Below are 12849 nucleotides of genomic sequence, written 5' to 3' on the forward strand. Positions count from 1 at the left end.
GACGTGCGTTTAAAGGGGGGTTCTCCGATCTCTCAGTCCCCGAAACAGGAATCAAAGTGGGCAACTCTGCAAATGCTTAGTATTTAAAAATCAAGGGTTCTATCAATATATTTCATCCACTTGAACTTTTAGAAAGCTGTGATAAATCGAAATGAAGGACCTGGACGGCTCCTTGGACACTCTGGAGAATGCCCGCTTCAACTACGTGTATATGAAGGACATTGCTCGCCTGGCAAAGGACTCGATCTTCTCGCATAACGAGCTGATTAGCATTGTAATGCTCTACCATAAGTTTGTGCTGGTCAATGGGCCGAGAGCAAAGTACATGACCATTCAGCAACTCTCTGCGCTGATGGAGCTCTTGTTTGAGATCGTGGATCGCGATCTCATTGCGACCATTGTGTATAGAATAGCCCATACACCAGGTTCCAGGCCTCCTGACTTCTTTTCCGACAAGCATATACACTTGGAGTCCTTTGTGCGGCTTTTCACCGTATACTTCACCAAAGATCTTCAGCTGAAAATGGAATTCGCATTCTCGGTGGGCAATTCATAGTATTCATATGAAATTAGCCTAGACCATTTGCTTACATTGCAGGTCTACGATAAAAGCGATTCCAAGCAGTTGAATGGCGAGCAAGTTGGGTTCTTCGTCGGCAAGTTCTTTGAGAGCGAGGATGAAGACGAATCCATTGAGCTGCGCTTGGTGAGGCACCATCCCCTACACTTGTTCCATTGAAACACTGACACATTTCGCATTCCTTCAGGACATGAAGGAGATGCTGTTCCTCAAATTCGACTTGGACAAGGATACCAACATTGGGGTTGATGAGTACTACGAGGTGGTCCGCCGACAGCCCATGCTGCTGGAGTGCTTTGGTCGCGTGTTTCCCCCGAATCCCCAGATGGAGGTCCTTGCGCTGTGCGCCAATGTAATGTCTTGGTTTGACGATTCGCCCAATCCCAGGATTATGATAAAACCAGACGGCGGCAAGGCCAGCTAGCTAACAGGACGTCCAGGAACGCATTTTTATCTAACCAGATACTTAAATTGTGACACGTCTAGAAATTGAAAAGTGCAAATAATTTAGTGCATCATAAAGGTTTACACTTTTATTAACTAGTTTTGTACGTTACTTTTGAATATTGGTTCTGAACGGTAAACTCGCTTCATTGAGGCTGCTTCGATAACGATACCGATTAGTCAGTGTGTCCGGATTGTCTCATCCCTGCTGCACGCGACCCACCATTTTAGTAACACCGAAGAAACGGTAGCGAAATGGCCACGGAGGAGCACCAGCGCCTGGCCAGCATCGTGAAGAGCTGCCACGAAAGCCTGCGCCAGTTGACTAAGGAGTATGGCGCCACAGCGGCCTGGCAGGAGCACACGAGTCCCAGGAACGCCAAGCAACTGGCGGAGTACGCCAAGGCGATGAAGCAACTGGCGGCCATATGGGAGACCAACGATGGGAAGGTGGAGCTGCAGGCACGCAGCCGCATCAAGTGGGCCATCGACTACATCACCAAGTACTTCTTTACCGAGGGCATATATTTGCAGAAGCGCCAGCGGGAGCAGCGACTCCTGGAATCCTACAGAGCCGAGGGAAAACTGGGCGAGGTGCAGTGCAGGCTGATGGAGGAGCCGCCGGACAGGCTGCACGTCCTGGATGTGGGCAGCTGCTTCAATCCCTTTTCCAGTGCTCCGCACTTGGAGGTAACCGCCCTGGACTTGTGTCCCGCCACCGAAGATGTGCTGCAGGCGGATTTCCTCAAAGTGGAGGTGGTACCCGGAATACGAGAACCTGAGCTGGAGGAGGGCAGCGTAAGAAGGCTACCAGCAAGCCACTACGAGTGCGTCATTTTCAGTTTGCTACTGGAATACATGCCCAGCGCCGAGCAGAGACTACAGTGCTGCCTTCAGGCCTACGACCTGCTGCTGCCCGAGGGCATCCTTGTGCTCATCACACCGGACTCCCAACATGTTGGCAAAAACGCCCACCTCATGAAAAACTGGCGCTACTCCCTGGCCAGGATTGGACTGCTACGGGTACGCTTCGAGAAGTTGCCGCACATATCGTGCATGGTGTTCCGCAAGGCCATCAGCCGGGAGCTCTCACAGCACTGGGCGAGCATTCACCGGGAGGAGGGGATGTGCGAGGAAATTCGGATACCGCAGGACGATAGCTAGATAAGATTCAGCCCCCATAAATCGATGTAAATATGTCCACGTCTACTTATTTATGGCTTAACTTATCTGTGTTAAGTGCGAGTTAATAATAATGGTTGACGATTTATCTACTATCTATGGATGTCGTAAATGGACAAATGCTATTGCTTCTGTTCCGACTGTGGGAACAGCGCGCCGCTGGTCTGGCGCTTCTTCATCGCTGTGGTGGCGCCCTGCGAAATCTTCATGATGTTCGGCGGGAGCGGTTTCTTGCGATCCGCCTCCCACTCGGCTCGGTGGAGCCGCTGACGGTGCTTGTACATGTTGGCGTTGGAAAAGAACGTCATGGGGCAGTTAGGACAGGTGTACAGCACCTCTCCGGTGTGCGTTGATGTGTGCTCCTGTAAATTAGGTGTCGAATACTTAGATTTCTCTGTAAGTGAGCCCCACACTTACCCTCAGATCCTGTGGACGCTTAAATGCCTTTTCGCACATCCCGCACTTGAACTTTCGCTCACAGAGGTGGTTGTGGTAGATGTGGCGCTTCAGGGCTCGGGAATTGGTGGATGTCTTGTTGCAGATATGACAGCGGTGCTCGTCGCCCGGCGGCTCGTGTACCGTTTTCATGTGCTGCTTTAGTCCGGACAAGTGGCGCAGCCAGGTGCCGCAGATCTCGCACTGCACGGGATCGGGTTTTGGACGCGGTTTCTCGGAATGTTCAAGCTCGTGATGCTTTTTGAGATTCGTTTGTGAACGTAGCGTCTTGCCACACTTATCGCAGATGATGGCCGCTTCCGGGTCGTGCATGTAACGCAAGTGCTCTTTCAGTTTGCGTTCCGTAGGAATCCTGAAAGCATTAAGGGATTACTTGGGGGGTTGCTCATATGCCTCATACCTGATGGACAATTACTTCTTGTTGCACTCCGGACAAGAGTATTTGAACTCGGATTTCGGGACATGCTTGGAAACGTCATGATACTCCATGGCCGCCTTGGTTGTGAAGCTCTTGGGGCACTTCTCGCACTGGTAGATCCGCTTCTCCTTCGGCTCCGCCTTGACCTCCGGGTTTGTGTGTGTCTGCTCGTGGACCTCCAGGGCGCGGGAGTCCTGGAATACCCGCCCGCACTGAGAGCACATAAAGTGATCTGGGTTCTTGTGGACCAAGACGTGCTCGGCCAAAGCCTTGCGCAGGTGGAACTTTCTCCCGCAGCATTCGATGTAGCCAGATTCGATGTTGTGGGAAACGCGTTGATGGCGTCGCATGTCCGCAAAGTTCTGCACCAGCAGATTGCACAGAGAGCACGGAAACTTTTTGAAGAACTGCAGGATAATCTCATCGTACTCGTCTTGCTGGAGCTTCCTCCGTTCAATCTCCTCCCGACTCAGACGAACGGGTGGAACCAGTGGCTTTTCCCTTTTTCGGTACTTCTTAGGTTTCACCACAACCCGCTTGGGAATCTCAGCGTAACGTTCCTCAGGCTCTATGTCCGGCAGGCTGTGGTCGGAATCCTCTCCACTGCTCTCACTGGAGGAACTGGAGCTGTCGTCAGTGCCCAAGACAGCCTCGGGAGCCACGAACTCCATGTCATTGTTATCCCTGGCATTTTCTTCGCCATCTTCGGAGTCCAGTTCCTTCTTTGGGGAAGGAGCCGATTCCGGCTTAGCTTTGGGTGGCCGTCCTCTTCTTGCGCTCCTTCGTAGCTGGCGTCCCTTGTTCGCTTCGCTGTTCTTTGCGGGTCCAACTGAACTTCTCTTTGAATCCGAGTTTAAAAAATCGGCCAGAGGTGCATCCGAGTCACTATCCACTGGCAGCTCGTTTTTAATGCGCCGCTTCGAGTGTGGTGAGCCTTCGTTTGGGACACCCAACCGTTTCGGAGCTGTTCTGATTTCCGTTTTAACTGGGTCTTCCAAGAGTTCCACCTTGGGCAGGGGTTCTAGTTCGTTCACCTCCACCTTGACCTCACTGGGCGCAAAAAAGGCCTCCGCCAACGCGTCCAACTCCACAGAATATAGCGGATTAATGATGGCCTCCTCTGTCTGACCGCAAAATTCGATGGGTTCGCTTTTGGAATCGCTGCTCCGCTGCCGGTGCAGGCAGGAGACGCGCTGGTGAAACTCCTCGAAGCTGCTAACGCAGTTCCAGCACTCCCGACAGACCTCAGCATCACCGCCAGCCGTAAGAACCTGTGGATGGCGAAGAGTTCGGTTTGGTTTATCCAAAACTTGCGATTATGGCGCAGAGCTTACCTCGGAGAACGCGAAGTGCTTGTGGATGGTCGCCCTAATGTTCAGACGGACGCCTTCCTCGGATTGTAGGCCGTAGCCAGCATTGCTACTGTCCAGGCAGAGCACACAGACAGTCATGACGAAACCGGATGCACTGGCTGAGTCCTAATCCTGCTTCATTTCCACACAAAGTTTTTGTTTACGATTTTGCAAAAATTTGTTTTCCAAAGCAAAGCAGGGTTGACAGGGGCGTGCATGAAGAGCTGGTGAGCCGATAGTATCGAGACAAGCAGAATAATCATTAGTGAAACTGAAAAACAATTTGATGTGCTGATCTTTGTATTGTATTAAAGCAATTTCAATTTTGGGCGAATTATATAATTTAATATATTAATGCAAGAAATTTATATTAACTGTACAATGTAGTTACACCCTAACGCCTTTTAGATTGCCCCCTCGCACAGTGGAAAGGGCCTCGTGCTTGAAAAAAATACCAAAACATAACGCACATTGCGGTATCAGCTGTTTCCCATAGCTTTGTTGAGTCGATAAAGATCAGAGTTTTAACCATTTAATGCATTATTCAGAAGCGATTGCCCCGAATGAGCGAAACCAATAAAAACAAGGATCCCACGGGGACCAGTCTGAAGAAGCAACCTTGGCACAAGCGCGGATCGGCCTCTGCAATGGCCTCAAATATCTTGTTGCAGCTGGCGGCCGAGGATCCCCAAAGGGACGCTTATCCTAAGGACACGGTGGTAAGTTGCCTGTTTTATAAATGAAATCCATTTTTGCGACAATATCAAGCCCGCGTCGGCGGCACGCGCAGTTTCTGTTTTCCCGCGAGTGGTAACCAAGTGGTGGTAGGGGCTTCTTTGGGCAGTGCGCAATCGCCAGCGCCCTGCACCCCACATTCCCATCGAATAGTGAAAAGTTCCAGAAAGACCAGCTCCAGCCAACTGAATCACTGCTGCCGAAATCAGCAAGTCCGAATCCAAGAGGCCAAAGTATCACCTACAACCCACCAAGTATGGAGAAGATCTGGAAGAAGGTGTGCGAGCACCACGATGTGCCCGAGCAGGTGGCCAACGAGTGGTTCGCCCGCATTCAGCAGCACCTGAGCTCCGAGGATCCCGCTCGCGCCTACCACAATTGGGAGGAGATGATGCGGCGCAAGGAGCCGCACTTGGCGGGCGTGGCCAATCCCAACATTGTGCTGGCCGCCTTCTTCCAGTACTACCACTTCGATGGTAACCGCAGCTGTGCGGAGAAGAACTGCGAGGTCTTTGAGGAGTTTTGCAATGATGCCGTCATCGAGGATGTGAGTAGGCGTGCGGTGTAACTAAACCTCTATATTCGGCGTGCTCTACCTTAAACAGGACCATGCAAAAAGCCTGGTATGTAATTTGCTGGGGCGCAAGACCCCGGAGAACCAGTTGACCTGGTGCCATGACGACGAGGCCAACTTGCTGCAGGACGTAGACCTGGTGGTCCTAGCGTGAGTATTTGTGCAATCATTGTCCGTGTATTTCAAAACCCATTTACACTACTAAAGTGCTTCGCCGGAGGAGTACAAGCACTATACAACTCTCCTTCGCTCGGAGTACGCCAATCTCGACGATGCCACCTACAAGGCCATGCGCATCAAGGTGCTGGAGACCCTGCTGATGATTCCCTCCATCTACGCCACTGGAGACTACCACGACAAGTACGAAGAGCTAGCCCGCGCCAACATACGCAACGAGATCAGCGAGCTGAAGAAGCAGTAAATCAGAGTTGGAGGACCAGGATGTAACGGGGCTGCTTTGTTTACTGCTGTTGAGTTGTGTACTTACTGGCCGTTTTACCTCGGTTGACTGCAAGGCACTCGTGTATTGGTTGAGCAACCTTCTCTGCCGAACATCTACTTAATTTTACTCCTAAGTGAAGTGTAATCAAAATCATTTTCCTAGTTAGTGTGTACGCCTAGATATATACGTAAGCCCTGTAAACTCCAGCTCAGAATAAAATTGATGTAAATGATGTAACAGAAATGCAGTTTCACTCAAAGCACTTAAAGAATCAATGTATTTGAAATCGCAGTAAGTAGGAAAAGTAACCGTAGAAAAACTTTTCCAAAACTATGATCAAGTCACAAATCAATTAATTACATTCCATTTTTCCATTTATAGATCGCAGCACAAGAAACAGGGGCCTCCAGCTCAAACACCAAAATGCCCAAACAAGCCGTTAAGCACAAGGGCTTCAAGAAGATCCGAGGCCCTAAGCCAAAGGTAAGCAATCGAAATATAAATATATTTGTATTATAGTATGCGATACTCCACAGAACGGCCAGAAAAGACTGAAGCGCAATGCGACTCAGAAGAAGGCACTTAATCGAGAAATGGTATCCAAGTTCCTAAACTCCATTAAAAAAAAGTATGCACTGCAGAAAAATCATCACATTAAGCGCAGGTTGGACTTCCGCAGAAGGGAATCGCCAGAAAAGAAAAACGCCCTGCCCAAGCCGAAGTTCTACAACCCGAATAAGGTAATGCTTTTATAGGTAATATGTTTCAACAATATAACATTCTGGTCAACCGAACATCAGAATGACAACAAAAAAGAAGAAGGAGAAATCGTCACAGAGTTGGACAGCAGCGATGATGACGACTGCGTTTTGCTGGATACTCCAAACGAATCCATTAGCATTCTAGATGACGAGGATGACGAGCCCAGCACCAGTGACCAGCTACTAAAACAGATAGTTATGGATTGCAATGGCGAGGCCGCTTTGCGTATAACGCCCAAAACGGAAAACGCAGTTTTGTACTCCACTATCGGAAAACAGAATTCTTCAGATTCCATCATCAACTTGGACGATACCTTCGAAGCAGTCCCAAGTCTAGTTGTTGACAGCAACGACTCTGTTATATATATTGAAGACACTACCGGAGAAGATTTCATCCCGATACCATCGTACTCGCCGCCGTTTCGGGAAGGAGAGAAGCAGAGAAGGGCTAGGCCTGCGAAAACGCCCAATAAGAAGACTGCTCGAATGAATGACAGCTTCTTCACCACTGAAGAAAAGAAGAAGCTCGGAGACTATAACACCAACACATTTAATCCCACGGAGGAAGCAGGAGAGGCGAGTAATAAGCCGAAAACGAATAAGAGGTTTGTTATCATCGATGGTAGCAATGTCGCCTTTGCGTAAGTTCTCTGCTTAAAGCTAACTCTAGACGGACTATTTATTTCATTTTCATTTGACAGTCATGGCAACTCAAACGTGTTTTCATCAGAGGGAATAAAGTATTGCTTGCAGTATTTTGAGAAAATGGGTCACGAAGTTAAGGCTGTGGTTCCAATGTTCCGGAAAAACAACTTCAAGTCTTCGAATCCCGAGCTTCTCGATAAGCTGCACAAGGAAGGGAAGATTGTGTTTACGCCGTGCAAAAACATTCCCGGTCAAATTACGTCTAGCTACGATGATCGGTGAGCTCCTTAGAAAAAACTTCTATTTAGAAATGGAAATGCATAATTTTTTTTTTCAGTTTCATTTTGCAGCTGGCATACGAAAAGAATGCCGCCGTGGTTTCCAACGACAACTACAGAGACCTGATTAATGAAAATCCTGCATTTAAATTGATCGTTGAGAATCGAGTTCTTGGTTACTCCTGGTGCGACAACATATTCATTTTACCCAAGGATCCTTACGGCCGCTGGGGACCTACCCTCGACGAAATTTTGAGGTGCTAATGCACCTAGCCATATATTTGTTTTCAAATTATTCTTTAGTTTCGTGTTATATCTTAAGTTAGTAGTTTTCATTTAGTTTGGTTGCGAATTATTCAACTTTCTTTTCCTTTACAATTAGCGTTAAGTTGGTCAATACTGAAGAGTTAATACGCAGCGTTTACTCATTTTATTAGCATATAGCATATAGTTTTCGACCAGAAGGGTTTTCATATGCCTACTATTTTAAAAATCTTGCAAAATTACGAAGTTCATTATTTACATATAATTTTCGACCAGAAAAATTTTTTAATATGCACTATACGTTTATTTATTTATTTACTCCAATGGGGTTTATAAGTTATGCAAAATTAAAGAGTTGCCGAGGAGCAAGATTTATTTACAAAGGCAAAGCTGTACAGTGTCTTGTTTAGTGTATAAATAATAATAGATTTACTATTTCTCAGAAGTCCAATGCTTTGTTACACCACTGGTGGTTGGCCGTTGACCAAAAATACGGTGGTGGTGGTGGAAGTGGTGGTTGTGGCCACGTTCGCCTCGTAAACCGGCGGTGGTTCGTTAATTCCAACCGCCAAATTGGGATTGCTCGCTTCCAAGCTGGTGGCTATGGTCAGTGTGCTGTCCTGCTTTCGCTCGCTAAAAGCGGCCTCGTCGTAGCTGGGCGGCAAATCCAAGGTCTTGGGCAGGACACTAACTTCGTTCTGGCTGTTTGAGCACACGTTTCCGACTCCTCCGGAGCCGCCGTTGCAATTGTTCGTCACATTGATCTCCATTTGGCGACGGGCTGCGAAAAAAGAGATTTAAATCGTAGTGGACAAGGAAACCTCAGAGAATCTCTTTAAAAACGGAAGTTAGCAACTATATCTTTTAAATATACGTCTAAATCGCTGCGTTCTGTTAACCGATACCTGCTAATATTGGTATTCCTTTATATATAGCGTAACATGTTCTGTTAACCGTTAAATGTTACCCGCTTTTAAAGCAGAAAAAGCAACCAGCCTTCCACAGGGGGGTCGGGTCTCACTAATGACTTTCAACATACTGTTCGAGTCGTTCTTTATTTTAAACGACATTTATAATAACGTTTTTCATGCTGATTAAAAAGCCGTTATATTATGGTAAGAGCACTCAACCCCCTTATGCCAAAACAACTACGCCCTTGAGCTCTGCTATTGGGTCAGCTGCTCTGACGCCAGGCCAACAGCTGATTGCGCCAACTAAGGCCACCACAGAAGTGGAAGCGCATCAATTTAATCACAGACTTTGGAATTTCAACACCTACGCGCCGTTGAACTCCGGCGCTATCTGTAGTGCACCATATCGAGTAAGTGAAACTATTGGCAGTCATTCCGAGCGAGCCGCGACTCACCTTCAGTCAGTTGTGTTTACATAATGGCGCAGACGAAATTACTGAGGTGAAAGTTTAGCTACATGTGAGCGCTGGAAAATGTAAATGGGAAAAATGTAAATGAAAATGCTGGCGGAGATGCAACAGGTTAAGTGGGCTGTATTCGCCAAAAATCAGTTAGCGGAGGGCAAAGTTCAAAGTGCCTCAGTGCCTTGGTTCCGCGTAAAACTACGCGCTTAATTTAGGTGAAAGCCCAAAGGTTAATCGGCATTGACACCTGTTGTTTTTGCACACCGGACTAAACGCTCTTCATTTTGCAGCCGGAGGAATGCTGTTGCGTCGCGTTCTGGGCTACGGAGTAGTCGGCGCCGGACTGGCCTCCGCCGGCTGGAGCCTGCACACCAACGACTACGATCCCAACTCACTCGGAATCGTCCGGCTGTCGCGATCCGCCGCCGCCGTCGTGGACGTGGCACTCACCTACAAGCGGGAACTTTACTACAAGGAATGGGATAAGGAGACGCCCGAGTACAAGGCGGAAAAGAGCCGGGTCCACAAGATAGCCGCCGAGAAGCTACTTCAGCTGATCTGCATAAACAAGGGTGTCTACATCAAGGTGGGCCAGCACATAGGGGCCTTGGAGTACCTGCTACCCAAGGAGTTTGTGCAGACCATGAAGGTACTTCACTCCGATGCGCCGCAAAACCCCATTGAGGACCTGTATAAGGTAATCCGACAGGATCTGCACTGCAATCCGGAAGAAATCTTCGACAGCTTCGAGAGGGAGCCGCTGGGAACTGCTTCCCTTGCCCAGGTACATAAGGCGCGCCTCAAGACCGGCGAGCTGGTGGCCGTGAAGGTGCAACATCCCTACGTTAAGGGTAACTCCCGCGTTGACATGAAGACCATGGAACTGGCCGTTAATGTGCTGGCTCGGATATTTCCCGACTTCAAGATCCACTGGCTGGTTGAGGAGTCTAAAAAGAACTTGCCAATCGAACTCGATTTCCTAAACGAGGGACGTAACGCCGAGAAAGTAGCCAAGCAGTTCAAGAAGTACTCGTGGCTTCGGGTGCCCAAGATATACTGGAAATATAGCTCTTCTCGAGTCCTAGTCATGGAGTACCTGGAGGGTGGGCATGTCACGGACTTGGACTACATACGGCGAAACAAAATTGACTCATTTGCGGTGGCCAATCGCATTGGGCAGCTCTACTCCGAGATGATCTTCCGCACCGGTTTCGTGCACAGCGATCCGCATCCAGGAAACATCTTGGTAAGACGCACGCCGGAAAACAGTCTGGAGATAGTTCTGCTGGATCACGGGCTGTATGCAAATCTGACGGACAAGTTTCGGTACGATTATTCCAATCTCTGGCTGAGTATCCTTAAGGTGGACCGCAAAGCGATGCGACAACACAGTGAGCAGCTGGGAATTAAGGTATTTTCGCTTGGGAGGTGGATTTGAACCTAAACCTTCTAACCTTCTAAACCTTCAATCCAGGGCGATCTGTACGGTCTTTTCGCATGCATGGTGACGGGACGACCTTGGGAGACGGTGATGCAGGGCCTGACCAAAGTCAAATATTCCAAAGAAGAGGTAAGTTCGTGCCGGAAATTCTTCTCTTCAATTACTCGTAGTATATGCTTTGATTCTGCAGAAGAACACGCTGCAAAACAACACGTCCCTGGTGCTGCCGCACATTTCCGACGTATTGGAGCAGGTGGACCGTCAGATGCTGCTCATTCTGAAGACAAATGACTTGATCCGCGGAATTGAGTCCACGCTGCGCACGCAGAACCGGATGACCGCCTTCTGGGTTATGTCCAAGTGCTGTGTTCAATCTTCGTACGCTGAACAGCGAGCCAAGCAGTCTGATTCCGGATCCTCGCGAATCCTGTGGCTGCGGGTGCGCGAGCGATGGGAGCTTTTCAAGCTCAACTGCTACTACCTCTACCTGGGACTGATTAATTTTGGTTTCCTTGAAGCTCTCAAGCAGGTTATTTAGACTAAACGGTGTCCCCCAATTAAAAGTACAAAACTCTTCACGAGGAAAGGGAAATTACCTCGTTGTCTCTGCTGGGCCAGATTCCGCACATTGGTCTCTCGCTTGCGTTTGGCGCTCTTCGGGGAGAGAGTGAATCATTAGCAGGAGCAGGTAGTGTCCCATTCCGAATGGGCTTACCATAATCATGGCCAGAGGAAAGGCGATGACGAAGAGGAAGACCAGCACAATGTAAATGACATAGCTGGGATAAAATAACATGTATGGACCATCGTAGCCGCCACCGTTGATCCAAATTGTGACGGAAGTGGTGTTAACGTATTCCCAATCCGATGTCGTACTTTCAGTGGTGTTAAGTGTTCCGTTGGCCACCGTGGTGGAGTCAAAAGGGGTGCTGACCGTCGCGTTTATGGCAGGGGCCATGTTGAACTCGGGTGTTAATTCCTGATTGGAACTGAAAAATGTCTCGAAGACAGCAGTTCTCTGACGAACAGACAGAGCCGACTAACCTGAACTACTGGCCACCGAATTGATAGGACATCCGGGCATGGGTCAGACTCGGGGCTGACAGCGAAGAACGCACATATTTGCTTTGTAATCATTAGCTGATAAGGCGACAAAACCAGTGTCGAGCCAGGGCTTTGTTTTTTGTTCGCATTCGCAATTTATCTAATGAGGCGATATGATAAATGTGCGCAAATAGATATATGTTCGAACGCACGCATACGTATATATATATATATATATGTATATTAATGTCGCCCTTGATTTATGGCGGCCGGGAACTCTTGCTCTCCCTCATCTCGAGAACGAGTTCAGTGGCCCAACCACGACAAATATTTATGTTTGCCCTCCTCAAATGCCTGAAGAACTCACCTTGTTCCTGCTTCGGGCGCAACGACATCGAGTACGAGCGACAGGCAATCAGAAGCACCTGGAAGACGACACTGGGCAGTGCGGGATAAACAGACGGCTCTGAGGAGAATACTCACTCGCAGGAGAAAGAGCAGGAAGCTGAAGGCGCACAGGACCAGGAGCACGACGCCCAGATTATCCATTTCGGTTAAATGACCCGCAAGATGACCCACAGAATGAGTTTTTTTGGCCAAAAACGGAATCCGCGATTCACTCTAAGGCCCCGGGCACATGTCAAAGCGATAAGATATGTAAGATATGGCGAGTGGGCCGAACTCTGATTACATTTTAAGCAGTTGATGGACTTTTTACCACCTTTGTCTCCGGCCGCAGGGGATCCCTTCCAGACTAATGAGCGAACTGGGCCCACTGGCAGCCGCTCTCCAAATGGCCAACTCCCGGAGTGAGCAGCCCCAGTTATCTCGGCCAGATTGCATTTATGTTTGTGCCGG

General features: G+C 48.7%; 7 protein-coding genes across 10 annotated transcripts; 5 read left to right on the plus strand and 2 right to left on the minus strand.

Moving 5' to 3' along the window:
* Window positions 1-101: 101 nt before the first annotated feature.
* Window positions 102-1118, plus strand: CG3565 (uncharacterized protein). Its single transcript, NM_138098.2, has 3 exons — window positions 102-541; window positions 599-706; window positions 768-1118. The coding sequence occupies exons 1-3, from the start codon at window positions 152-154 to the stop codon at window positions 1002-1004; spliced, it is 735 nt and encodes a 244-aa protein (NP_611942.1). The 5' UTR covers window positions 102-151; the 3' UTR covers window positions 1005-1118.
* An 83-nt stretch (window positions 1119-1201) lies between these two features.
* On the plus strand, window positions 1202-2300 carry Samtor (S-adenosylmethionine sensor upstream of TORC1). The gene has a single exon (NM_138099.3). It carries the CDS (start codon window positions 1280-1282, stop codon window positions 2186-2188), a length of 909 nt encoding a protein of 302 aa, NP_611943.1. The 5' UTR covers window positions 1202-1279; the 3' UTR covers window positions 2189-2300.
* Window positions 2225-4653, minus strand: CG4707 (uncharacterized protein). The gene is made up of 4 exons (NM_138100.3): window positions 4415-4653; window positions 3078-4351; window positions 2624-3014; window positions 2225-2568 (listed from the first exon to the last, which is right to left on the minus strand). Exons 1-4 carry the CDS (start codon window positions 4529-4531, stop codon window positions 2329-2331), a joined length of 2022 nt encoding a protein of 673 aa, NP_611944.1. The 5' UTR covers window positions 4532-4653; the 3' UTR covers window positions 2225-2328.
* A 243-nt stretch (window positions 4654-4896) lies between these two features.
* On the plus strand, window positions 4897-8477 carry CG42360 (uncharacterized protein). Its single transcript, NM_138102.4, has 6 exons — window positions 4897-5151; window positions 6565-6666; window positions 6720-6923; window positions 6984-7585; window positions 7646-7867; window positions 7927-8477. Exons 1-6 carry the CDS (start codon window positions 4996-4998, stop codon window positions 8129-8131), a joined length of 1491 nt encoding a protein of 496 aa, NP_611946.2. The 5' UTR covers window positions 4897-4995; the 3' UTR covers window positions 8132-8477.
* CG42361 (uncharacterized protein) lies at window positions 5303-6418 on the plus strand. Its single transcript, NM_138101.5, has 3 exons — window positions 5303-5714; window positions 5773-5891; window positions 5949-6418. The coding sequence occupies exons 1-3, from the start codon at window positions 5424-5426 to the stop codon at window positions 6160-6162; spliced, it is 624 nt and encodes a 207-aa protein (NP_611945.3). The 5' UTR covers window positions 5303-5423; the 3' UTR covers window positions 6163-6418.
* On the minus strand, window positions 8431-12788 carry CG4741 (uncharacterized protein). Of its 3 annotated transcripts, none has more exons than NM_001259568.2 (3): window positions 12475-12788; window positions 12359-12416; window positions 8431-8912 (listed from the first exon to the last, which is right to left on the minus strand). In NM_001259568.2, the coding sequence occupies exons 1-3, from the start codon at window positions 12538-12540 to the stop codon at window positions 8590-8592; spliced, it is 447 nt and encodes a 148-aa protein (NP_001246497.1). In that variant the 5' UTR covers window positions 12541-12788; the 3' UTR covers window positions 8431-8589. The 3 variants fall into 3 exon arrangements, with proteins under 3 accessions (NP_001246497.1, NP_611948.1, NP_001286850.1); NM_138104.2 differs by lacking the exons at window positions 12359-12416; window positions 12475-12788 and adding exons at window positions 11544-11601; window positions 11663-12003; NM_001299921.1 differs by lacking the exons at window positions 12359-12416; window positions 12475-12788 and adding an exon at window positions 9037-9474 and having other exon boundaries at window positions 8471-8912.
* Window positions 9333-11536, plus strand: Adck1 (aarF domain containing kinase 1). 2 transcript variants are annotated; one of them, NM_138103.3, is made up of 4 exons: window positions 9333-9452; window positions 9797-10917; window positions 10981-11076; window positions 11138-11536. In NM_138103.3, exons 2-4 carry the CDS (start codon window positions 9805-9807, stop codon window positions 11483-11485), a joined length of 1557 nt encoding a protein of 518 aa, NP_611947.2. In that variant the 5' UTR covers window positions 9333-9452; window positions 9797-9804; the 3' UTR covers window positions 11486-11536. The 2 variants fall into 2 exon arrangements, with proteins under 2 accessions (NP_611947.2, NP_001286851.1); NM_001299922.1 differs by lacking the exon at window positions 9333-9452 and having other exon boundaries at window positions 9512-10917.
* Window positions 12789-12849: the final 61 nt, after the last annotated feature.

Source organism: Drosophila melanogaster, chromosome 2R, assembly GCF_000001215.4.
Source record: "Drosophila melanogaster chromosome 2R".
Lineage (NCBI taxonomy): Eukaryota > Metazoa > Arthropoda > Insecta > Diptera > Drosophilidae > Drosophila > Drosophila melanogaster.